The 23,193-nt window shown below is 46.0% G+C and overlaps 2 protein-coding genes and 2 non-coding genes across 6 annotated transcripts in view; 3 read left to right on the forward strand and 1 right to left on the reverse strand.

The window, feature by feature from the left end:
* The first annotated feature begins 12,215 nt into the window (after positions 1–12,215).
* Rpl30 (ribosomal protein L30) lies at positions 12,216–15,720 on the forward strand. The gene is made up of 5 exons (XM_027431528.2): positions 12,216–12,324; positions 12,433–12,484; positions 13,299–13,444; positions 14,829–14,959; positions 15,618–15,720. Exons 2-5 carry the CDS (start codon positions 12,464–12,466, stop codon positions 15,665–15,667), a joined length of 348 nt encoding a protein of 115 aa, XP_027287329.1. The 5' UTR covers positions 12,216–12,324; positions 12,433–12,463; the 3' UTR covers positions 15,668–15,720.
* Positions 15,280–15,411, forward strand: LOC113837437. The gene has a single exon (XR_003488014.1). It is a non-coding gene; the product is annotated as a small nucleolar RNA SNORA72 (small nucleolar RNA).
* Positions 15,721–17,140: 1,420 nt separating the features above from the next.
* On the forward strand, positions 17,141–17,266 carry LOC113837438. The gene has a single exon (XR_003488015.1). It is a non-coding gene; the product is annotated as a small nucleolar RNA SNORA28 (small nucleolar RNA).
* Positions 17,267–18,758: 1,492 nt separating this feature from the next.
* Matn2 (matrilin 2) overlaps positions 18,759–23,193 on the reverse strand; it is a 111,465-nt gene continuing 107,030 nt past the window's right edge. For 2 of the 3 annotated variants that reach the window (XM_035449639.1, XM_035449637.1), the window contains 5 exons: positions 22,243–22,395; positions 21,312–21,383; positions 20,895–21,029; positions 20,467–20,565; positions 18,759–18,814 (listed from right to left, as the gene is read on the reverse strand). In XM_035449639.1, the coding sequence (XP_035305530.1) occupies positions 18,759–18,814; positions 20,467–20,565; positions 20,895–21,029; positions 21,312–21,383; positions 22,243–22,395 (515 nt within the window). The remainder of the gene's footprint in view (positions 18,815–20,466; positions 20,566–20,894; positions 21,030–21,311; positions 21,384–22,242; positions 22,396–23,193) is intronic. The other variant, XM_035449638.1, reaches the window with a different exon arrangement.

Genomic DNA, 23,193 nt, shown 5'->3' on the forward strand with positions numbered 1-23,193 from the left:
GGGAGAAAAGAGAAGCTCAACTGAGAAAATGCAGCCCACAGAGTGGCCTGGGAGCAAACCTGTGCGACATTTTCTTGATTGCCAAATGCAGGCTGGTCCAGCTCACTGTGGGCGGTGCCACCCCTGGGCTGGCGGTCCTGGGTTCTGGGAGAAAGCAGGCTGAGCAAGCCATGGGGAGCGAGCCAGTAAGCGTCGCCCCTCCGTGGTTTCTGTCTCAGTTCCGGCCCTCAAGTCCCACCCTGACTCCCCTCAGTGATGAGCTGTGATCTAAGAACTGTAAGCTGAAATACACCCTTCCCTTCCCAAGTTCCTTTCGGGCACGATGCTTACTTATCAAGCAGTAGGAGGCGGTAGAGTTCCACAGCGGAAGCGAAAGGTATGAATACGATTTGGGAGCTCTGGAGCTGGGCGTGGTGACGGAGGAAGCGGATCTCTTGAGTTCCAGGCCAGACAGGGCTGTGTAGTGAGACCTTGCATATTTAAAAAAAAAAAAAAGCCACCCCCAAATAATAAGGTTTTGGGATCTGATTTAAGATACTCTCACAGTGGGACCTGATTGGGATCGAGCAAAGTTTCTGACCTAATAGTTTAGGAATGGAGAGGAGGAGGTGAGAGCTTGGCAGTCTTTCAAAGTCTCCTGCCATTCTAGACTAATCGCCATTCCCTTAATAACCCTGCACTTTTGCCAATGTGAACAGTTCACCAATCTGAAGCTTCTTCCTCGACTTCAGTTTTCACCAAGAGCCTATTACATGCTAAGCACTGTGAGGCACTGGAGCGTAGCATTCGGTTAATGATTGCATACGACGGGCATTTAATAAATTTTTATCTAAAAGCACAATACGTGGGGCTTGAGTTGTATCTAGGATCTAAAGAAATTTTAAGCTGTACAGAGAGGAATGAATTATTTATAAGGCCGCCAAGATCACAGAGTTGAAATGCCGAACATACAATAGTATTCGATTACGAGTGTATTGTCCCAAGGAGGCTCAGAGGCAATACACCTGTTGGTCGATTTAGTATATGTTTTGAGCAATTTATGCCATGTTTTAATCAGTTTTCTACACACTCCAACTTGTTGGCAAGTGATTAACGTTTCTTCCAGAACCACACTCATGAAAACTTATGACAAGCAAGGGTTAAAAAAAAAAAGGAGAGTTTAACTCATATGAATTATTAATACAGTGATCAAATGTCTCCTAAATGAGAGAAGTAAAGCCCCATTCTATTGATTAGATACATTGCCACTCCTGGAGTTACATCCCTGGTGTGTGTGTATGTGAGAGTGTGTGTGTGTCTCCGTCTGTGTGTGTCTGGTATGTGTTTGTGTATCTGTGTGTGTGTGTCTGTGTTTGTGTTTGTGTGTGTATCTGTGTGTGTGTGTGTGTCTGTGTTTGATTGTGTCTATGTGTGTGTCTGTGTTTGTGTGTGTCTATGTGTGTGTGTGTCTGGGTGTGTGTATCTGTGTGTGTGTCTGTGTGTGTGTGTGTCTGTGTTTGTGTCTATGTGTGTGTGTCTGGGTGTGTGTATCTGTGTGTGTGTGTTTGTGTGTGTGTTTGTGTCTATGTGTGTGTGTGTGTGTCTGTGTTTGTGTCTATGTGTGTTTGTGTGTGTATGTCTGTGTTTGTGTATGTCTGTGTTTGTGTGTGTGTGTGTGTGTGTGTGTGTGTGTGTGTGTCTGGCTGTGTGTGTGTGTGTGTACCGGCACTGAGCCCAGGGCCTTGCACCTACCGCCCACCTGCTCTACCACTGAGCTACACCACGCTCACAGTGTTCTGCTTTTTAACCCAAGACTGAGAGTGGATGAGGGAAGCTGTGATAATGTTATCTCCTGAAAGCTTCCGTCTCTCTTGTATTTCTCACGTGGATACCTGTAAGGAATTTCCAAGAAACAAGTGCAAAAATCCATCTGGCTTTATAAAACGGGATGCAAAACATGAGAACAACTTCTAAGTGCAGTGGCCTCAGGGGAGCCTGTGAGGGGTCTGAACTCTTTTTAGGGAAAAGATGGGCAGGCACTGTGCATCAGGAATAGATTCTCCTTTGTGTCTTTACATTGTCAGTTGACAAGGTATTTGAATTGTTTGCACATAGGGTTTTAAGTTTTGCCTCGCTCTTTGCTCATCTACAGAAGGCAGGAATCTCGATGGTGGCACAGCACAAAAACAACAGGAGTGTCTGAGAAGGTCGATGGTGGCACAGCACGTCTCTGAGAAGGACGCACTGCTGAGCTCTGATGCACCTTGCATGATAACCGTGTGGTCTGTGCCACTAAACAAAGCCATCAAAAATCACTGCTGCTGCAGTAACACCGGATGCTAACGCCGATGACAGGGAATTAGAAGATAAAAATCCCCCCCCCACCAAGTGAGCCTTGATGAAGACTCTAAACTGCCTGATGGATCCACTTAAAACATGCTAGCAATTTACAATCTAGGAAGCGTGAAGCCCACTCACTCTCGAGTTCATGCACCTGCTTTTCTGCAGCGTTTACCGCTCTCAGAATGCTCTGAATAACTTGTCCTGCTCTCAGCTTCCTCTGCATTACGGTTAGGTAGATGATTGAAATGTGCTGGCGGGATTTCTTTACAACAGTGAGCGATGACAGCTTTTCATCACACGCCTACGCGTGTGTGTGTCTGTGTGTCTGTGTCTGTGTTTGTGTCTATGTGTGTGTGTGTGGGTGTGTGTGTCTGTGTGTCTGTGTGTGTGTTTGTGTCTATGTGTGTGTGTGTGGGTGTGTGTATCTGTGTGTGTGTCTGTGTTTGTGTGTGTGTATATATATATATTATATATATATATATATATATATATATATTATATATATATGGGGACAGCCGGGCGGTGGTGGCGCACGCCTTTAATCCCAGCACTCGGGAGACAGAGGCAGGAGGATCTCTGTGAGTTCGAGGTAAGCATGGTCTCCAGAGCGAGTGCCAGGTCAGACTCCAAAGCTACACAGAGAAACCCTGTCTCGAAAAAAATAAAATAAAAATAAAGTCGGGGACATGGGGGAAAGTCTATGTGAGCTCTTTAAAGCCTCTGGAGGAACCCAGTGTGTGGACGCGAAGCTCAAGCGAGTTCTCTGCGTTTTGTCTGCCGGCGATGCCCTAACCGTCCAACGGGAGAGCAGAACAGAACTTTCAGTGGGACATTTCTCCTCTGCGTGGTGAACGAATGTCGCAGCCAGCTCGGTTAGTAATTTAGCGCCATGGACCCCCACGTTCCAAAGCACCCAGCTCTTGACCGACCCGGCCGGCCGGCGTCCTGCAGGGCGCACGCGATGGACACACTGAATTCAGTCCCTGTGCGCTCTCCTCCTCCTCCTCCTCCTTCTCCTGGAAGGACCCAGCCCTCTGCTGCCCAGGCTCACCCAGGGCTGCACCCTCTGGGTCTCTGGGGCAGCAAACACACAGAGTCCCACCCCTACCCACCCCGCCAGAGTGGGTGCGTTGCGGGGCCCCTGCTCACCTGCGCCGCCGCTGCGGAACCTGCTGCCGTCGCCCGCCTTGCTGAGGGCGCTGCTGGAGCAGCCCATGGTGCACAAGTGCGGCCACCTGGCCCAGCCTCACGCGAGTGTCAGTCGCGGGGGTCGGGGGTGGGGGGTCGGGGAGGGAGGGTGGGGGCGCTGAGATGCGATGCTCGCCGCAAACCCAAGCCGCTGAAGTTTCTCCCAACTGTGCGAGCTCGCTGCCCAAGAGTCCAAGGCGCACGCGCAGCCAGTGGTGCCACCCGTGCGCACCTGGAGGGGCGAGCGAGGAGCGCACAGGTGGAGAGAGCCAGAGAGGGCAGAGCGCCAGGCAGCTGGACGACCAGCTGGCCAGAGGGAGCAGGGACAGCTAAAAACCAAGGGACCCGCTGCACAGGAGGCGGGGGCTGCCGGGGAGGGAGACGAGAGGAGGGATGGTGCGAGTGAATGACCGTCCTAAATAGCCAGGGAGGGGAGGCGGCGGCCGAAGCCAGAGGCTATTGATTGGTAGGCTGGATGTGCCGCGACAGTCTTATCCTCTTACATAACTCCAACGTGGTTGCCACAAGGAAGTTCAACAACGGATACCAAACTTTTGGACCTGCCATCCGCAGTCAGCTTCAGTCTCCAGACCCACCCACAACTTACACCCATCGCTTTGGGGCCTTGCTTCTTTGTCGTTTGCTTCCATCTGGGGCGGCTCCCCTAATCTTGCTTTGTCTTTTTAATAAATTAAGAAATAACTATTTGGGGCTGGAGAGATGGCTCGGAGGTTAAGAGCACTGGCTGCCCTTCCAGAGGTCCTGAGTTCAATTCCCAGCAACCACATGGTGGCTCACAACCATCCGTTATGAGACCTGGTGCCCTCTTCTGGTGTGCAGATATACATGGAAGCAGAATGTTGTATACATAATAAATAAATAAGATCTTTAAAAAAAAAAGAAATAACTATTTTTAATTTGTTTCTTATCTGAGACAGGGTCCCTACATAGTCCTGGCTGTCCTGGCACTCACTCTGTAGACCAGACTGGTCTTGAACTCACAGAGATGCGCCTGCCTCTCTATCATATCAATTTGGATGTGGGGACATGGTTCGTGGCAATGAAGCCTTCTTCATTCGCAAGCTTTTAAAAATATAAGTCATGAGAGCCAGAAGGTGGTGGTGCACACCTTTAATCCCACCACTCAGGAGGCAGAGGCAGGGTGATCTCTGAGTTTGAGGCCAGCCTGGTCTACAGAGCGAGTTCCAGGATAGCCAGGGCTACACAGAGAAACCGCTCAAAAAACCAAATACATAAATAAACAAATAAATGTCACTTTAAATTTTCCTAGTGAAGGCTTTAAAAAAAACCTTTTTCTCAGCAAGATACAATTTACATATTAACTAAAAGGAAACTGTGTGACTTTAAACTCCCTAAACTGTACATTTTATGCTAAACTAGGATTCAGTTAACGTCTCCATTTCCCTCGTCAACCAGTTTTAGGGATTGCCTGAAGTACCCTCGGGGATAATTTGTTAACTGACCTTAGCATCTCCTATCATCTTCAGAGGAGGCACTCAGTGATCAGGTGTCTTAGTTGGGGTCTCTGACGCTGTGGGGAGACACCATGACCACAGCAACTGTTATAAAAGAAAACATTTATTTGGGCTAGCTTACAGTTCAGAAGCTTAGTCCTTTATCTTTCACGGCAGGTGGCATGGAGGCAGACAAGGTGCTGGAGAGGAGCTGAGAGTTCTACCTCTTGACACGCAGGCAACAGGAAGTGAGCTGTGATGCTAGGTGTAGCTTGAGCATAGGAGACTTCAAAGCCCACCCCCACAGTAACTGACAGTAAGGTGTGGCCTTACTTCCTCCAGTAAGGCCACACCTCCTAATAGGGCCACTCCCTATGGGGGTCATTTTCTTTCAAACCACCACACCAGGCAGTCTTCTTCAGGAATCATCTCATTGCCCAATAAATGAACTCAGGAATAAAATAGCTATAGAAACGGGGATAGAAACCATACTTGGGCTCAGCAACTTGTTCCTCCTTTTACCAAAGTTTACCCGGCTGAGCGCACAACTTCCCCGCCAAAGTGATGACAAGTGTTGTCTCTGAAATGATACTTTGATGAGCTCTAGTAACCCTGGCTGTCCTGGAAACTCACAGAGATTCTCCTGTCTCTGCCTCTGGAGTGCCATCTCTGCATTCCCAGGTGAGCAGATCATTTTTTTTTGTTATGGATGCTAGATCAAACTTGTTATTGCTACTCAGTATGTCTCTGCCAGCATCGTTCATCGACGGTCCCGTCCTCAAGATATTAGGCATCCTGTTGGAGAGGCTAACCAAGGGGAATCACCTGGGCCGAGAATGTTGAGACCAGCTTGGGCAACACTGGCCCACGCCAGAAAGAGAAAAGGGTAACGAGACATCCCTGAGACACCCATTACGCACTGTATCTTATCAGAGTACTTGCTTTCTTATGAGGCAGGGAAGGCGACAGGTTAATTTCTACATGACTTACTGGTCTTTCCACTTACCTACCCAGACGCAGACAAGTCTATCGAGGGGTGGAGTTGTAAATGAAGCACTCAGTTATGGCACCACCCAGGATAACACAGAGGTCCTGTCCTGTGCTTCACAGTTTGCTTGGAGCCAGAGACTAATACATGTGCTGCTTCTCCCATGACTAACTAGTCTACACAGACCTGGACTTCTGGATATCTTGTCCATTTGTCAAGCTGCAAAATAAACTGCTTTTCTACTTAACTGAGCTTCTTTCTGTTGTTTTAACAATGGAGTCTGCACTGAACAATGCCTGCCTCTTCCTGGTCGACCGACCTCAATAGTCACCTGCTCCACTTTAGGCCTTTAGTGTTGTTAGATGTCTGGCTTGACAGTAACTGCTACTGTGATTTTTTTTTAAGATTTTATTTACTTATTATGTATACAACATTCTTCTTCCATGTATATCTGCACACCAGAAGAGGGCAGCAGATCTCATTACGGATGGTTGTGAGCCACCATGTGGTTGCTGGGAATTGAACCCAGGACCTCTGGAAGAACAGTCAGTGCTCTTAACCTCTGAGCCATCTCTCCAGCCCCTACTGTGATTTTTTTTTTAAGGTCAACATTGATGTTTTATATCTCAAAGGAAGTAGTTAATTATTTTACTCCCTAGTAATCCTTTTTTTTTGTCATTTTTTCCTTCCATATGTCCATGTTTTCATTTGTCACAAAAACTCATTACTATTTGTATCTCTGTCGGGTAACATGATACACAGTGTTACAGCACTGAGCTGTAAGTGTTCTGATTTAAGGCAAATTGCTGTCTTTGCTTGTTTTCCTACCCTTACTGAGGTTAAAAACAGATAGTAGACTTTCAAAACATTGCCGATAACATGTAAAACACTGTACTTTGTGGACAGACACTTTGGAACATACCGGAGTCCAGTTATAGTAAAATCGTTTTTAAAAATGACCCTAAGAAATACACACTAGGGGCTGGAAAGATGGCTCAGAGGTTAAGAGCACTGACTGCTCTTCTAGAGGTCCTGAGCTCAATTCCCAGCAACCACACGGTGGCTCACAACCATCTGTAATGAAATCTGGTGCCCTCTTCTGGCCTGCAGGGATATGTGCAAGCAGCACACTCTATACATAATAAATAAATAAATAAATCTTTAAAAAAAAATACAAACCAACCCAAAGACCAAGTTCATAGATAGCACTTAACTTTCCAAAAGTGTCACTTACTCTGGCTGGCTTTCAATTCAAGTGTACGAGATGTAGTAGTCCGTTAGACAAGACAGAATCAGAAACACCACCCCTCATCTGAGCAGGAAGGGCTGCGGGAGAAGTGCTTCCTTCTCTATCATGGGCAGAGAGAAAGGACGGGCAGCTGCCCTTCTCTCTTGCCCCCTCCCTGTTCAGAACTCCTGGAAGAGTGCACATTGTTCATTCACCAAGTTTCCTTGTCTCTCCTTCTTCCCAACATATTTATCAGCACGGTTAACGTGCAGGTGGCTGGTGAGAAAGTGAGGGCTGAGGCACACAAATCCCTGAGGCATGTCTTACTGTGAACATCAAGTAATTGTTAATGAGTATGATCCTTTTAAACCCTGGACAGAAAGGGTCGATGCACTGAACCAACAACGATCAGATGAGCCTGTTAGTGCTGTTTGTGTTCTAACAAGGAATGCAGCCTGTCACTTCTAATTCTCATTGCCAGTGAGAAAAAACCAGGAAGCACAAAGAATGTAGGAGTCTGTGGGTTTTAACTTATCAAGTTTTGTTTTCAGAAGCTTCGAGTAGCAATTTTGGTGAAGGAGAAACAATGAAGTCTTGTGTTAATTTTCTTCTCTAATTACCTGTTTTACTCTCTAAAATGCTAGATACAAAGAAGCATTTGGGGAGGTGGCCCACCCCTTTAATCCCAGCACTCGGGAGGCAGAGGCAGGCGGATCTCTGTGAGTTGCAGGCAGCCTGGTCTACAAGAGCTAGTTCCAGGACAGCCAAGGCTACACAGGGAAACCCTGTCTTGAAAAAAAACAAACAAACAAACAGAGCATCCAGGAGTAATAACATCTGGATGGCAAAGTCTTCTCAAAGCACATATATTTCATAGCTTTGTAGTGTGGAGTTTTTGTTTGTTTATTTGTTGAGATAGGGTTCCCTGTGTAGCAGTGAGCTTTTCTCAGCTTGAGCTTTTAAACACAAAATCCCTGTTCTGGGTTGACATGCTTCAATTAACAAACACAGTTAGTCAGAAGGCATACAGAAGCCAAAAAGCATGGTTAGTACGTTTAGAGACTTTCCCAGGACTATATGGACTTGGTGGATTAGGCCTCTGTTTTAGTGGCCGGTGGTGCTGTCTACATGCTGAGTTTTATAGCCTGACTGGCAGGCACTTCCACCATGAAGTCAGTTGTGGTAAGTTCTAGGAGCCTGCTAAGTCTGGGGCCTTGTTACATAACTGATGTCTTACAAGATACCAGTTTGAAAATACAATACTAAATAAGAATAGTTTATTACTTAAAAGGAACTTTTCAGGTGATAATTATTAATGCATGCATGCTATAAAACAGTTGAAGCAGAAAAAAATAGTTCAAGCCGTGCTGAAATTTATTTATTTATTTATTTACTTATTTTTTGGTTTTTCGAGACAGGGTTTCCCTGTGTCTTTGGAGGCTGTCCTGGAACTAGCTCTTGTAGACCAGGCTGGTCTCGAACTCACAGAGATCCACCTGCCTCTGCCTCCCGAGTGCTGGGATTACAGGCGTGCGCCACCAACGCCTGGCAAGCAGTGCTGAAATTTACACAGTAAAAACAAATGTCCTAAAAAAAAAAAAAAAAAAAAAAAAAAAAAAACACACCAGAGCTGGTGTGGTGGCGCACGCCTTTAATCCTAGCACTTGGGAGGCAGAGGCAGGCGGTTCTCTGTAAGTTCGAGGCCAGCCTGGTCTCCTGAGCGAGTGCCAGGATAGGCTCCAAAGCTACACAGAGAAACCCTGTCTCGAAAAACCAAATATATATATATATATATATATATATATATATATATATATTTAATCACTTTCTTTCTAGTTTTATCCTCTGTAAAAAGATTAATATGGGTGGGAGGTGGTAGTGAAACCTTTAATCCCAGCAGGCAGATAGATCTCTGAGTTCAACGCCAGCCTGGACTACTCAGTGAGTTCCAGGACCTGCTGCTCCACAGCTACCGAGAACCCCTGTCTTGAAAAAACAAAAAAACAAAACAAACAAGCAAACCAAAAAGATTAATATGGTCTATGATATTTTCATGATCATAACTTAAGGTTTGTTAAATTAAAAAGTATGTGCACATTTGTGAGCAGTCATTATGTTCTTTAATTACTCTACCTTTTTTTTAAGATTTTTTTATTTATTATGTATATAACATTCTGCTTTTATGTATATCTGCACACCAGAAGAGGGCACCAAATCTCATAACGGAGATGGCTGTGAGCCACCATGTGGTTGCTGGGAATTGAACTCAGGACCTCTGGAAGAACAGTCAGTGCTCTTAACCTCTGAGCCATCTCTCCAGCCCCTACTCTACCTTTTTATTTATTTATTTTAAGGCAAGGTCCCAACAGGGCCTTGACCTTGCTATGCTCTGGCTCCTACCCTTCCCAAGTGCTGGGGTTTACCCAGCATGCATCACCACACCCAGTTTTAGGTGGTAATGGGGTTTGAATCCAGGACTTTGTGCATGGTAGACATGGACTCCACCAATCCAGATACAACCTCAGCAATTCTGAAAGTGCCTTAAAGGTACAGCAATACATACGACTGGGTACCTACATCATTTAGGATAAGTATGTAACTGACACATGGTATCATTTGGGATGAGAGCAATGTCCTTAACAATTTCTCCATACAGCAGGTTAGACTAATATGGTGTCTCAGCACATTAGTTTTGAGCACGGCTCATTGTCATCAAGTATCTACTAAGAATATTTGAGAATGGGGAAAGGTGGGAGGAAGATGAATGGCTGAATGATTAATGTGAACAGGAGGACCTCAACATTCCCACACTGTACCTCAAGAGAACCGTAATGCCCAGTGCTCCTAAGCAGACATTCCTTTTCATAATATCATGACTACCACAAACCAAACAGGTCAGCAAAGAAAAGAACAGGATTAAAACGGGGTGGGGGAGGGCGCTTCGATGGTATTTTAACCTTCAATGGCACGACTCTAATCTAGGCTTATTTCACTGAATTTTCAGATGAGCTATTTGCTAGTTTTGAAGTTCATTTAAAGATTAGTATGTTTACAGAACTAGAATAATAGAAGGCAAATATCTGGATTTGCGCAACCTTAAGTAACTCATGCCTAAATGTCAAAGCAAATAGCATGGTAATCTAACACTACTGCTTGTTCAAATTCACATCAAGATAGGCCACAAGAGTTGAATACGTTTTAATTGTAAAAACAGCTAATTTACAGACCTGGTTCTGTTCCTATTTCTGCAGTACATTAGCTGTAAAAACTTGAGAATAACAAGGTTACTATCTCATAGAGTTAGGTAAAGGCTGTTGCGATTTCTAGCTTCTTTTATTTAAGATCAGGTTGCAGAGATTGACTGCCTCTCCTGGGATTAAAGGCATAGGCCATCACGACTGCATGGCTTGTAGAAATTTTTGAAATTATTTTTATGTCAGGGTGGTGCAAGCCTTTAATCCCAGGCAGAGGCAGGAGGATCTCTGTTTGTTCAGTTCAGTCTGGTCTACAAAGCGAGTTCCAAGACAGCCAGAGCTGTTAAACAGAGAAACCTTGTCTCAAAAAACAAATTATGGGTGTGTGTGTGTGTGTGTGTGTGAGAGAGAGAGAGAGAGAGAGAGAGAGAGAGAGAGAGAGAGAGAGAGAGAGAGAGAGAGAGAGAGAGAGAGAGGAGTTGAATGTTCTTCCCTCTCCCAACCTCCACGGAAAAGTAACACACCACACAGCTTTCTTTCTTTCTTTCTTTCTTTCTTTCTTTGTTTCCTTGTGCCTTTTTGCTAGTGGGGAAGCTTGCACTGTTGGTCAGAGACCATGGGCCAATTTCTGGTGGGCTTCCTGGGTAGCTGTCCACTTTATTTTTTCACAGGGTCTCTCTCTTTTTTAAAATCATTTACTTTTATTTTATGTGCGTTGGTGTTTTGACTGCATATATGCATATACCTCTGAGTGTGGATGTCCGATCGGCAGGATCTGCAGTTACAGAGAACTGAACTCAGGTCCTCTGGAAGAGCAGTCAGTGCTCTTAATCACTGAGCCGTCTCTGCAGCCCTCCCAGGGTCTCTTACTAGGGCTCACAGATGTCAATGTTCCAGCAATGGAATTACAAGCGTGCACAAATATGCCGGACTTATCCGAGGGATGGGAATGGGAAGGCTTAGGCACAGAATTCAGGTCCTCACCTTTACTGGCTGAACGCTCGTTTTCAAAAGCCCGGGTTGGTTGGTTCTGGTTGAGTAGTTAAAGGGTTTTCAGCCTTTTATTTTTTCCTCGACTATGTCATGTTACATTCCTACGACTGTCCAGGTTTCACAGCGAATATATATATAATATATATAATACATAATGATATATAATATACATATTATTATATGTATATTTTAAATATACATATTATTATAATATGTATGTATATTTTAAATCCAATTACGGCTACTTCTCGGCTTTTTTGTACATGAACGTGTGCGCCCAGGCGCAGACCAGAGACCGCACTGCTGGAGCCGGCTCTCCCACCACGTGGGCCCGCCCGCCCGCTCGCTCGCCCGCCCGCTCGCTCGCCCGCCCGCCAGCCAGGTCTGGGTTTGTTGATTGCGGTCCCCGTGCAGCAGCAGCACAGGGCCCGGGGGAGAGCGGCGTCCCGGGGTCCTCCCGGGGCTCGCACGAGGCGGCAGCTGCCAGAGCCTGGTGGCCGCCACCGTCCCAGCCGCGGAACCAACCGGTCCCCGTAGCACCAGCCCGCGGCGGTCCTCCGGGAACCAGATTCCCTTCCGCTAGTGCCGCGCTTGCAACCCGCGGCGGTCCGCGCCGAACCAGGTTCCCTTCCGCTTACGACTCTATTGCAGCCTCGGAACCAACCGGTCCCCGTAGCAACAGACCGCGGCGGTCCGTTCGTGATACGTTTCCCTTCCGCTGGTGCCCTGCGCTAAGCAGACGGGGCGCTGAGCGTTACCTTGGCAACAGGCGGCGGCGGTCCGCGGCTAACTGGGTCCCCCTTCCGCCGGCGGGCGGGGCGGGCGGGGGCGGACTTCCGCTTCCGGCCCCAGCGTGCCCCGGGTGCGGTAGAAGAGCCGGGCCTTGTGGGAGCCGCTTCCTTTCTGTCTGCCCGGCCATCTTGGCGGCTGCGCTTGGTGAGCGGGGCGAGCGCGGGGCGAGCGCGGGGCGGCCGGGGCCAGCGCGGGGCGAGCGCGGGGCGGGCGAGGATGCTAACGCTGTCTGTGTCTTCTCCCCGCCTCTAGGTTGGGGCTGCGCCGCGCCTGAGGCAGGAAGATGGTGGCCGCCAAGAAGACGGTGAGTGCGGCCGCGTCACGTGGACGGACGGACTGACGGACGGGCGGGTGGAGGGCGCACAGTGGGTCCTCAGCAGCCAGCCCCGGGCCGCCAGGGTTGCGGGGGGTGTGTGTGGGGGTGGGCGAGCATCGCACGCGTTTAAAGCGAGCACTCGGGAGGCAGGGGGATGCCTGTGAGTTGGAGGCCAGCCTGGTCTCCAGAGCGAGATCCAGGACAGGCTCCAGAGCTACAGAGAGAAACCTTGTCTCAGAAAACATTAATAATAATAATAATAATAATAACAACAGGCTCCAAGGCTACACAGAGGAACCCTGTCACGGGAGAAATAAAAGAAGAAAGCTAGTTGGGAACGAGCGTAAGCTGTAGGCTGCACTTTCACAATCAAACTTTCATTAATTAGTTTAAGAAATTAATATATATTTTGGAGTTGGGCTGGAGAGTAGACGGCTCACAGGTTAAGGGCACCGGCCGCTCTTCTTCACACGGGGCACCCCACTCCTCAATCAGGCATGCCACCCCACACATCACAGAGGAAGGCTGACATCTGAAGATTCCTCCCACAGGGCCGGGCGGTGGTGAGGGCGCACGCCTTTAGTCCCAGCACTCGGGAGGGAGGCAGAGGCTGGGCGATTTCTGGGAGTCTGAGGTCAGCCTGGTCTACAGAGCGAGTGCCGGGATAGGCTCCAAAGCTACACAGAGGAACCGTGTCTCGACAAGCCAAAATAATATATTATTTAAAAAGAGTTGCAGCCCTCCCGGGCCTGGGTTTGGCTTCGGGTCCTCCTCAGGTCTCACCCGAGCGTTTTCCTTGCAGAAAAAGTCCCTGGAGTCCATCAACTCGAGGCTCCAGCTGGTGATGAAGAGCGGGAAGTACGTCCTGGGCTACAAACAGACGCTCAAGATGATCAGGCAGGGTAAAGCCAAGCTGGTCATCCTCGCCAACAACTGCCCGGCCCTGAGGTAAAAGGAGGGAGCGCCCCCCCCCCGCCCCCCCCGAACTCGGCTGCGGTCCCTGCAGGGTGGGTCAAGGGCCCAGCGTTGGGGAGAAGGACGGTTAGACGCTTAGGATGGTTGCTCTCGGGTGTTTGGATTGTGTGTGTGTTCTGTGAACGAAACCTGTGTGTGGTGATGACAGGAGGGATACAAACCGCACATGCCCAGGAGAGCACAGGGGCATGATAATTTTTTTTCTACGTGTTTTGCACTCCCCTATCTTTGGTCCTCTTCCTAAGTTTGAAGTGTTAACACTGCATCGCGTGTGCCTGTTTTAGTTTAGAAAAGTAATGGCCGGTTTGTGGACTTGGGGGGAGGGAATCATACAATCACCCATTTAGCGTCGTCCAGTTTTCTGAACATGTGTTTATTCTCTTGATTGACTGCTCTGACTTGAACCTGGTGAGAATCGTAAGGAAGATGAGGAAACTTGGGAGGATATATATAAGCCCCTTGATTTTTCTATGGCAATTGATGGCCAGTACCAGCCACCTATTCAGACTTGAAAGTTTGTGGGGGATTTTCTTCTGCTTTTTAACCTGCCATTTGTAGTAACAGTACAGTCATCCGTCATTAAATACAAGTTCAGGTTCCATTTCTCATAAGCTCCTTGTGGCACTATTCATGGTCTCTGGGACTTTAAATTCATTTGCATCCATTGAGTTGGCACTGAAGTGTTTGCTCTTTTTTTTTTTTTTTTTTTTGGTTTTTCGAGACTGGGTTTCTCTGTGGCTTTGGAGGCTGTCCTGGAACTAGCTCTTGTAGACCAGGCTGGTCTCAAACTCACAGAGCTCCACCTGCCTCTGCCTCCCGAGTGCTGGGATTAAAGTCGTGCGCCACCAATGCCCAGCAAGTGTTAGTATCAGTTAGTCTTCAGGGTGGTAGTGGGTGGTTAAGATGGGCTAAAATATTTTTTTAACGGTTCCTACCCTACACTCAGAGAGAGACAGACAGACAGACAGACAGACAGACAGACAGAGAGAAATCTAGAAGTGGGTGTCAGATCCCCTGGAGTTGTGAGTGCTGGGAACTGAACTTGGGACTTCAGTACCAGCTTTTGCTGAGCTGTCCAGGCCAACATTGACTTTGTCGTGTCTATCATACCCTTTTCTACTAAACTAGATAACTTTTTAGTTTTTAAGTACCTTATTTTTTTTTAAATTTATTTAGTAATTTGAAACCTTAATACAACATACTTAGAATTCAATGCTATAGGTATTCAGTAGGTAATTTGCAGGCTATTCTTGGAAGTGATCTGTTTACTGTTAAAAGACTCAATCAATTTGTGGTAACAGTCTATCTATATCTTGATGTGGCATTTTACTTGACTTTTTTGTTGTTGTCCCCAAAGGAAATCTGAAATAGAGTACTATGCCATGTTGGCTAAGACTGGGGTTCATCACTACAGTGGCAATAACATTGAATTGGGCACAGCATGTGGGAAATACTACAGAGTATGCACATTGGCTATCATTGACCCAGGTAAGCTTCTTAAACCATACAGTGATTTCTTCCTACTTACTGTTGGTGCCTGAGTTCAGACCATTAGAATTTTAATAGTGAAAGAGATGCCATAATTTTATTGTGCAGAGAATTGAGGATGCTTGCGGTATATTATAAATTGACTCTGCTGTAAATAAAAAATTTAATTTTTAAGTATATGAATTTTATTTAGTGAGGCACTTAATAGCGGGTGGCATAAAATGTAGTCTTTGTTGCTTGGGAATGAACAGCTTAGGGTGGGTGTCTACAAGCACATTCATGTGTTCAGAGCTTAGACGTGCTAGTTGCCTTGTAGAACACTGCGAATCTTCTCGCTGTTCTGATTCTGTGATAATCAGGGCAGGCTAGACATTCGCTATAGAGAGACCACGCATGTGTCCCCAGGCCTGGTTCTTTACCTACGTCTGGCTTTCTAAATGCTGGTGACAAACCCGGTCTGACTGTTAGGATTGTTCTGTGTGATCGTAGGATGGCTGAGATTCTAAGACGGTTTTTAGTTGGTCTTAAGAGTGGTACTGTAATTTCCGATATTGCTAATCTGCCTTCTTGGCTAAAGACCGTGCAGCCACTCTAGGGAAGTTCTGTGATTACCAGTTGCCATTATATGAACGGTAAATCTATCGTTTTTATTTTCCAGGTGACTCTGATATTATTAGAAGCATGCCAGAACAGACTGGTGAGAAGTAGTAAACCAGAAACGCCTTCCTTTAATAAAATCACCAGAGCTCTTTTAAAAAACATTGTCTGTTTGGGTTGTTTTCTTCCTAACTTTTGGTTCATTTACACTTGAAAATGGGATTAGAGTCATTGAAACCACAATTTCTGGTGGCCAGATTTAGGTGAAGTTACATTGCCTAGTTTTTTTGTGGGGTTTTGTTTTGTTAAAGATAGTGTACCATATCGCTGCAAAATGTGTGGGGACCAGAGGTGTTTCAAAGTTCGGATTTCCAGTGTTAAAATACACATTTGGGTTCATATAAAATCAGAAGGCCGTGTTATGTGGTATTTTCTGTGGGTGGGTGTGTTTAGGCTAGAGGTTGATGGTAACCTTACATACTGAGGCATGGCTTCTCACTTAAACCTAGAATTTGGCAATTCCAGCTAGTTTAGCTAGCCAGCTTCCTCCCTAGATGGCCTGTGTGATAGAATTGCAGGCTGGTTACGGTGCATATCCACCATCTTACATGGGTGCTGGAGAAAGTGCTCTGCCACTGGGCTGTTATTCCCAGCCCCTTTAAAGACAGGTTTGTGATTCTGTCTCGATGTTTGCACTGTATGTTTGGTATGTTTGAGGGGCATTGGTGTAGCAAGGGGATTAAGTGAATTGTTTTACAGGCTGAAAGTACAGTACACAAGGGTCTTCCCTGAGCTTGTGGTGGAAAGAACCCATGGACAGTCTCAGAATAAGCCTGGGTCTTGAGCTGATAAAGTGTCAGGTTGTCCAATGTGATTTCTAGAAAATGTTGAGATTTTGGAGAAGCTCTGTCACAGCCCCTCAGCATGGTCCCATGAGACTCTTCCTACACAGTAGCTGAGCTGGGGATTTTAAGTGTTCTAACCTGAAGATGGTCAGGCCTGCCTTTTAGAGCTGTTTCCATGGTTCAGAGTGTTTCAGTGTTTTGAGTTAAAGTTTGTCACTTGCAGAGAGCTTTTCATGCTTTTAAAATTATTTTCCCTCTAAGCTAGTTCCTCTTTAATTCCTTAATGTATGAACTGAATTTCAAAGCACAAATACTGATGTACTGTCTCTTTGTGGGGTTTGTATGTAGTGACTTGGCCACAGGCATTTAGAACATATTTTTTTTCTGTGTGGTTTGGAGGGCTTTGTAGGTGGTTATACACGATAATTTATACATGCTTTCTAGTCATCGTGTCTGCAAGAAGGGTTTAAAATGAAGAGGAAAATTTAAAGCTAGGTGATAGGAAACACACCTTCCAGGGTGTGTTCCTGTGGGGTGGCTGTGATGAAGTGCCATTGGGGGGCAAAGGGACCCAAATCCGGGATGGTGAAAGTTGACATTGTAAGATGTTCTTTTCTAATTATAAAGAAAGTAAGGTTTCAGTTGGGTTGCTCTAGTGTGAGGGATGGCAGGGGATTCTAGCCAAGTGGACTTGTGCTAGGTTTGGAGACAGTGGGATGCTGAGTGTGTTAGAAACTGCAAGCAACACTCTGTGGCAGGCGAACATAACTGTCTGACACAATTTGAGCTTGCGATAGCAAGAGAGCCTAACCTATTCCGGTGTTCTCTTCCTCATGAGACAAGCCGTTATATAGGCTCAAACAATATTTAAGAGATAAAGAGTTGCAATTACAGAATTGTGGCAACAGCCAACAGTATATGGCAAAGAAACCAGACTTCAGGTTAGTCATGAATGGAGTTGTATAATGTGGCAGATAGTCACTTTCAAGGGAAGGCTTTCTCTGGTTCTTCATTGGAACTTGACTTTTTTTTTTTTTTTTTTTGTCCATTGTGACAGAAGGTTCCTGTCCCATTCTGGCCTTACTGTGTTTGATCTAAGGAAAAGTCCAGTCAAGGCTAGGTGCCACCTGGTAAAAATTGAGCCTTTAAAAATAAATGGCATTAGTCACCTCTCATTAATTAGTCTATGGTCCTAGAGAACCAAGGACTCAGCATTTTCAGCATTTATGCCACATAGAAATTTTGAGTTATTTTCTGGTGCTAAAACAGTTATATTTGTGATTACCTAGTCCAGAACTTTTACATGTTTGTCTTGTTAATAGTAACTTTTCAGAGAGTCAAGAATTCATAAATGTCTTTATCTACTCAGTATAAACACCACCACCCCTCCCAGCCCCATCTTGTGGGACTGACTGCTAAGAATAAAAATGTCACGGCTAATACTGAGCATTTAAAACGCTGGAGGGTGTGTCTCACACCTTCTAGAGTCTGTGAGCACTTGGGTACATGGCATTCACACATATGCCTGAAAAAGTTTCTTAGAAGATTTGTGTGTTAGGCATGCAGTTAGTCTGTACTGCATGCATTCCTGGTACCTGTGGAGGCCAGTAGGAGGCATAGGTGGGAGCTACCGTGTGGATCGTCTGTAAGACATTGGTAACCAGCACCAGTCAGCCTGTACCAAGCTGACGAGCTTAAAAAAAAAGTGTTAACCTGTTTCTTGTTTTTCTAATTTCTGGTTAATATTAGCTCTTTTTCATGGATACAGGGCTTGGTGCCGTATATTCCCAGTACACTGAAGTAGAATTTAGAGTTGGAGGCATCCTGAGTTATAACCTCAGCAAATAGCAAGACCCCATCCCAAATTGAAACTAGCAATTTTATTCAGCAACATTTTCTGGGGTGGCGGATTTTAATACTGTATAAAAATCCAACAGAACATAGGTCCCATGACTTACACATGCGTCCATATACATCAAAGTAAATGCCAATGCAGAAAAAGAGCCATCTGTGGAGTCAGTTTTGTGCAGAACTGAGACTTGTTTGTCAAATGGGCCTTCGGTGCTACGGCGGGAAGAGGCGGAAAGGAGTCATACAGTGCCTCACAGAACACTGCACAGCTTATTTATTCTCGTGGTAAGCTCATTTTAGGGTTCAGAAGGAATCACCACCCCCAATGTGGGATCTAGACACCTTAGTGTCTACTGGTGTCTGCGTTTCTCATGCAGCAGTCCAGTGTCTTCTGTAACTGGCTGTTTGACTTTACAGATTTAACTCTGGTGTAAGCTCTGAGGCTCCACACCGCTCTTTAAATCCTTTCGTGATAGTTTACAAACACATAACAGCTTTTCTAGTCTTCATCTGTATCGTAGGCGGTTTTCCAAGGCTTCCATTCTTTGTGTCATTTCTTCTAGTAAACCTCAGATTAAGGAAAAGGAATCTGTATCCCTGTTTTAATTTACAACCCGGTACAACTTGATCTGATTAGTAGAACTTAATTTAAAAGCTTTGGGATTAAAAGTGAACTGTCCCATATTTTGAAAAGCCTTGTACATTTATAATTTGTTTGAAGTACCATTAAGACTATATATGTACATATATGTTTTATGTGAAACTCATTTTCAAAGCATCAAAGCCAGATTATTTCAGTTTGAGTTTGGCTTTTCCTTGAAAGTTTTTTTTTCTTTTTTTGTTTTTTGTTTTTTGTTTTTTTGTTTGTTTTTCGAGACAGGGTTTCTCTGTGTAGCTTTGGAGCCTGTCCTGGCACTCGCTCTGGAGACCAGGCTGGCCTCGAACTCACAGAGATCCACCTGCCTCTGCCTCCCCAATGCAGGGATTAAATGCGTGCACCACCAACGTCCGGCTCCTTGAAAGTTTTGTGACTACACCATGGTGCTTCTCTGTGAGCCATAGCTGACAGTTTGGGAGGTGTAAAGACAGTTACAGAGTAAAGGGAAGTCAGAAGAGGCATGGCAGTGGCGTTCATTGATGGTTGCTAAAGCCAAAATCTAAGGAGCCAGTGGCCTTACCTCCTTTACGTGTAGTTTCTTTTTTTAGTAGCTTTCTAAGTGGGATAGAGAGGGACAAGAAGAAGCTGTAGAGTTAAGTATTTGTTTTCGGTTTAAGCTCCTTAATTCCTGCTGCCTGCCCCCAGGGCAGAGTGGCAGCCCAGTATTGACTCCTGTAGGAAGGATTATTTCACATGGGCCAGTCCTTCTCTTCCCCCCTTACAGGGAGAATTGCCAGGTGCTGCTCTTAGCCTGTGGCACAGGGGTCTCTGGACTAGTTGGGGGCTCACTGTGGTCTGTAGCAGCCAGGTTTAAAAAGCTTGCTGTAGGTTTCATTTTAGGGCAGTGTGTAGCAGCATCAGCCACTGTCGTCCCAATGCATTCATTCCTGTTTAAATGAGCCACTGGATCCTGTGCCCTTGGTAGACTTTTTCATCTATCTTAGAATGCTGATATAAAGAGAAGGGAGCTTCAGTGTGGTCAGGATTGAGGGTTTAGAGATCAGGCTAAACCTCTTCATTGTACAGCACGCTGTGCCTAGACATGCTTCTCTGAGGCACTTCTTTCCTGGAGCTTATTCCTCCCTCCTACAGGGAAAAGTTCCTCCTTCCCCACTTAGACTTTTTATACTGCCCGAGTGGCGTCAGTGCTACTTCCCATACTAGCCAGCCTATGACAAACTAGGTGTGTGATCATGGCCACTAAGACCCCAGCTCTCGAGACCTATCAGGCTGCCTTTATAGAAAAGACCTTTCCTGGGCTGGAGAGATGGCTCAGAGGTTAAGAGCACTGAATGCTCTTCCACGGGTCCTGAGTTCAATTCCCAGCAACCACATGGTAGCTCACACCATCCGTTGAGATCTGGTGCCCTCTTCTGTTGTGCAGATATGCATGGAAGCAGAATGTTGTATACATAATAAATAAATAAAATCTTAAGAAAGAAAGAAAAGACCTTTCCTGGTTCAGTGTTGCTGGCAGTGCTGATGGAATCCCACAGTTACCTGTCAAGTTGCTATTGTTTGCATTGCACGCAGAGCATCCCATAGGAAAAGGATATAGCGCTGGGTCAGTTTTCTGACTTCCTCATTTGCAAGGTTCTGGAATGTGAGTAGGTTTTCACATTTGCATTGGTCTTGGCTTTCTTCCAAAGGGCTTCCTAAGAAAGCAGATGGAGAGAGGTCACCTCTGTCTTTCACCACACTTCCCAGACACATAATAACAGGACTGACTCAGTACACAGGAAACCATAATGAAAGATGTTCAGCCTTTCCATGCATCCAGATCCAGGGACGCAGATGCTGGGAACAGGCTGTGCTGGCTTCAAGCACTGGAAGGGGCTTTCATTGTACACTGGGGGTCAGGACTATGGCTTTTAGTTTAGGTTTTAGTTATTTACTTAGGTTAATTTCCTTTATTTCCTTCTTTAAGTCTGCTGGTGAGCTGGAAGGCTGCTGCAACTTATCCAGTGGTGATGCTTGGAATTACCTGAAAATTTTGTCGAGTGGAAAAGCTTTTGTGTAGATCTCGAAAGTTTGTCTTCTTCAAACAGATATCTGTGTTGCACTGCAAAATTAGAACAGGAAAGTAGGTCTCGGATATTTATGGTGACTGGCTCAGATTCTGCAAAGAGAGAAAACCCAATTCAAACGTGCTTCACACGACTAGGGTCTAAAGCAGCCGCCGGCTGAGGCAAGGCATTTAGAATTCCCTTCCTGTGCAGAGTTTTGCTTTGAAACATACTGTGATATAAGCTGTCAGCAAAAGTGGTAGACACCATATTGGTAGACAGAGTAAAAGTCTTTCCTGTCTGTCAGGAAAAGGGCCTTGGCTGACATCTCAATCTATGGCCACTTTACAACCTCAGGGGGGCTGAGGCTGAGCACACTGCCTTTGGAAGCTCACCTGTTGGCTGGTGGACCTGCTTTGACGGTTCCTCTGCAGGGGAGTCCTGTCTTCCATCAGAGTCTTCAAGAGCTGAGTGGGAAGAGATGGCCAAAAGGAGTGACAGTTTCACACTGTTAGAACCCAGCGTCCTTTGGTGTTGTTTGGTATCATAAAAAGATTATATGATGATTTATGACCATGGTAGAACAGTTCTCTCCCTGGAGAGAAATTACATCTAAAGGATGCTCCCCTCCAGTGTCATGTCAACAAGGCAAGGCAGAAAAAAAATTGCTAAGAGGTCCAGTGAAATCCTTGCAGCCCTGCCTGTGACATTTCACTGGGAATGATAGAGCCAAAGGCAAAGCACACTCCCCTCTTGGGAATCTGGAAGGATTCCCCCTGGTCTCCCCTTCACCCCAGGGTTGTTTGCTTTAGAGGAATAGGGCATCACTTGGGTTGCATTTTAAGGGTGTCTGAACCCCAGATGTGAATAAAAGGGGAAATGGGTGGAATTCCTATGTGTGAGCATTAGTTCGTGTGCTAGAGAAACTATGTAAAATGTCAGAGCCAAAGGACAGCCATATTTTATAAACAGACATCCCTGTAGAAAGGCATTCTGTGGGGGCAGAAATCCTTTTCCACAAACTTCCTGAGGTAGTACTTCTGGTCTGGTTCCTCTAATGATGGCTTCTTGCTTAAGCGGTCACATCTCTAGGTTTGGTGAGGGTTAGGAATGGCATATTAGAACATTTGGCACGCTGCTTGGCATAGGGCACGTGCTCAAGACATGGTAGTGGTCATATTTGTCTCCACCTTTTTGTCTTCCATTCTCTGGCTGAGTGTCTCCAGGTACCGCTTGTCTTGGTCGGCAGGGAGGCATTTTCTGGGCACCAAGGGAATGGTTTGAGGGTTCTCTGGGTTCATGCTGCCCCATACATCTCTACAATACCTTCACAGATGCCTTGCTTCAGCTTTCCACTTATCTCGCCCATTGTGCTGAAGTCTTCTGCATAGAAGAGATGCTTTCCAGTGGGCTCAGAGGCAATCTCCTGGAGTTCTTCCTCAATGGCTTTTCCTACCCCAACAGCATACATAGTGATACCTAGGCAACAGAGTTTAGAGTAAGGATACAGTTTCATTCCCAGGGTCTGGACATTGTGCTGTGCCCAACCAAAGTCAGTTAGATACTAAGTGATGGGATTTGAAACATTAGTACCAACACCCCTTTGTATTTTTCAACATCTCTATTTCAGACCTATGAACAAAAGATCCTCAGAGATGTGGTGTCTAGAAGAGGGTTAAAGACAGCTATTGATTAGCTCTAGAGGGTCAGGTAACAAATGTGTAGCTTTCTCCTGAACTGCCTTCAGGATAGTAGGAAAAAATGTTGTCTCACAGTGTACTAAAATGAGGTTTTCTGGGGAAATTCTAAGCAGGCCAAATTATGACCTTATAAAAGACAGGCTCAGCCGGGCGCTGGTGGCACACGCCTTTAATCCCAGCACTCGGGAGGCAGAGGCAGGTGGATCTCTGTGAGTTTGAGACCAGCCTGGTCTACAAGAGCTAGTTCCAGGACAGACTCCAAAGCCACAGAGAAACCCTGTCTCGAAAAACAAAACAAACAAACAAAACAAACAAAAAAGACAGGCTCTTACCATCTAGCCAAGGCTGGGCTGGAACTTGTAAGCCCCCCGCTGCCTCAGCCTTCTGAGTGCTTGGATGGCTTCTTCTCAATAGGAAAGGAGAAGAGCCTTAAGTGTCTTGGGGTCCAGTGGGCTGCCCTCTGCCCACCTCTCTTAGGAGGTGAGGGGCACCGTCTTGAGCAGAAATGGGAAGCTTAAAGAGCTGAGTCTGCAGACCATTGGAAATCCCAGTCAGGAAAAAGAAGAAAGGCAAAACA

The sequence above is a fragment of the Cricetulus griseus genome, chromosome 10 (assembly GCF_003668045.3).
Source record: "Cricetulus griseus strain 17A/GY chromosome 10, alternate assembly CriGri-PICRH-1.0, whole genome shotgun sequence".
NCBI lineage: Eukaryota > Metazoa > Chordata > Mammalia > Rodentia > Cricetidae > Cricetulus > Cricetulus griseus.

Coding starts and splice junctions, on each gene's coding strand:
- Rpl30 (XM_027431528.2), top strand. CDS start 12,464: ATGGTGGCCGCCAAGAAGACG. Junction 12,485..13,298: donor TGGTGGCCGCCAAGAAGACG/GTGAGTGCGGCC, acceptor TTTTCCTTGCAG/AAAAAGTCCCTGGAGTCCAT. Junction 13,445..14,828: donor AACAACTGCCCGGCCCTGAG/GTAAAAGGAGGG, acceptor TTGTCCCCAAAG/GAAATCTGAAATAGAGTACT.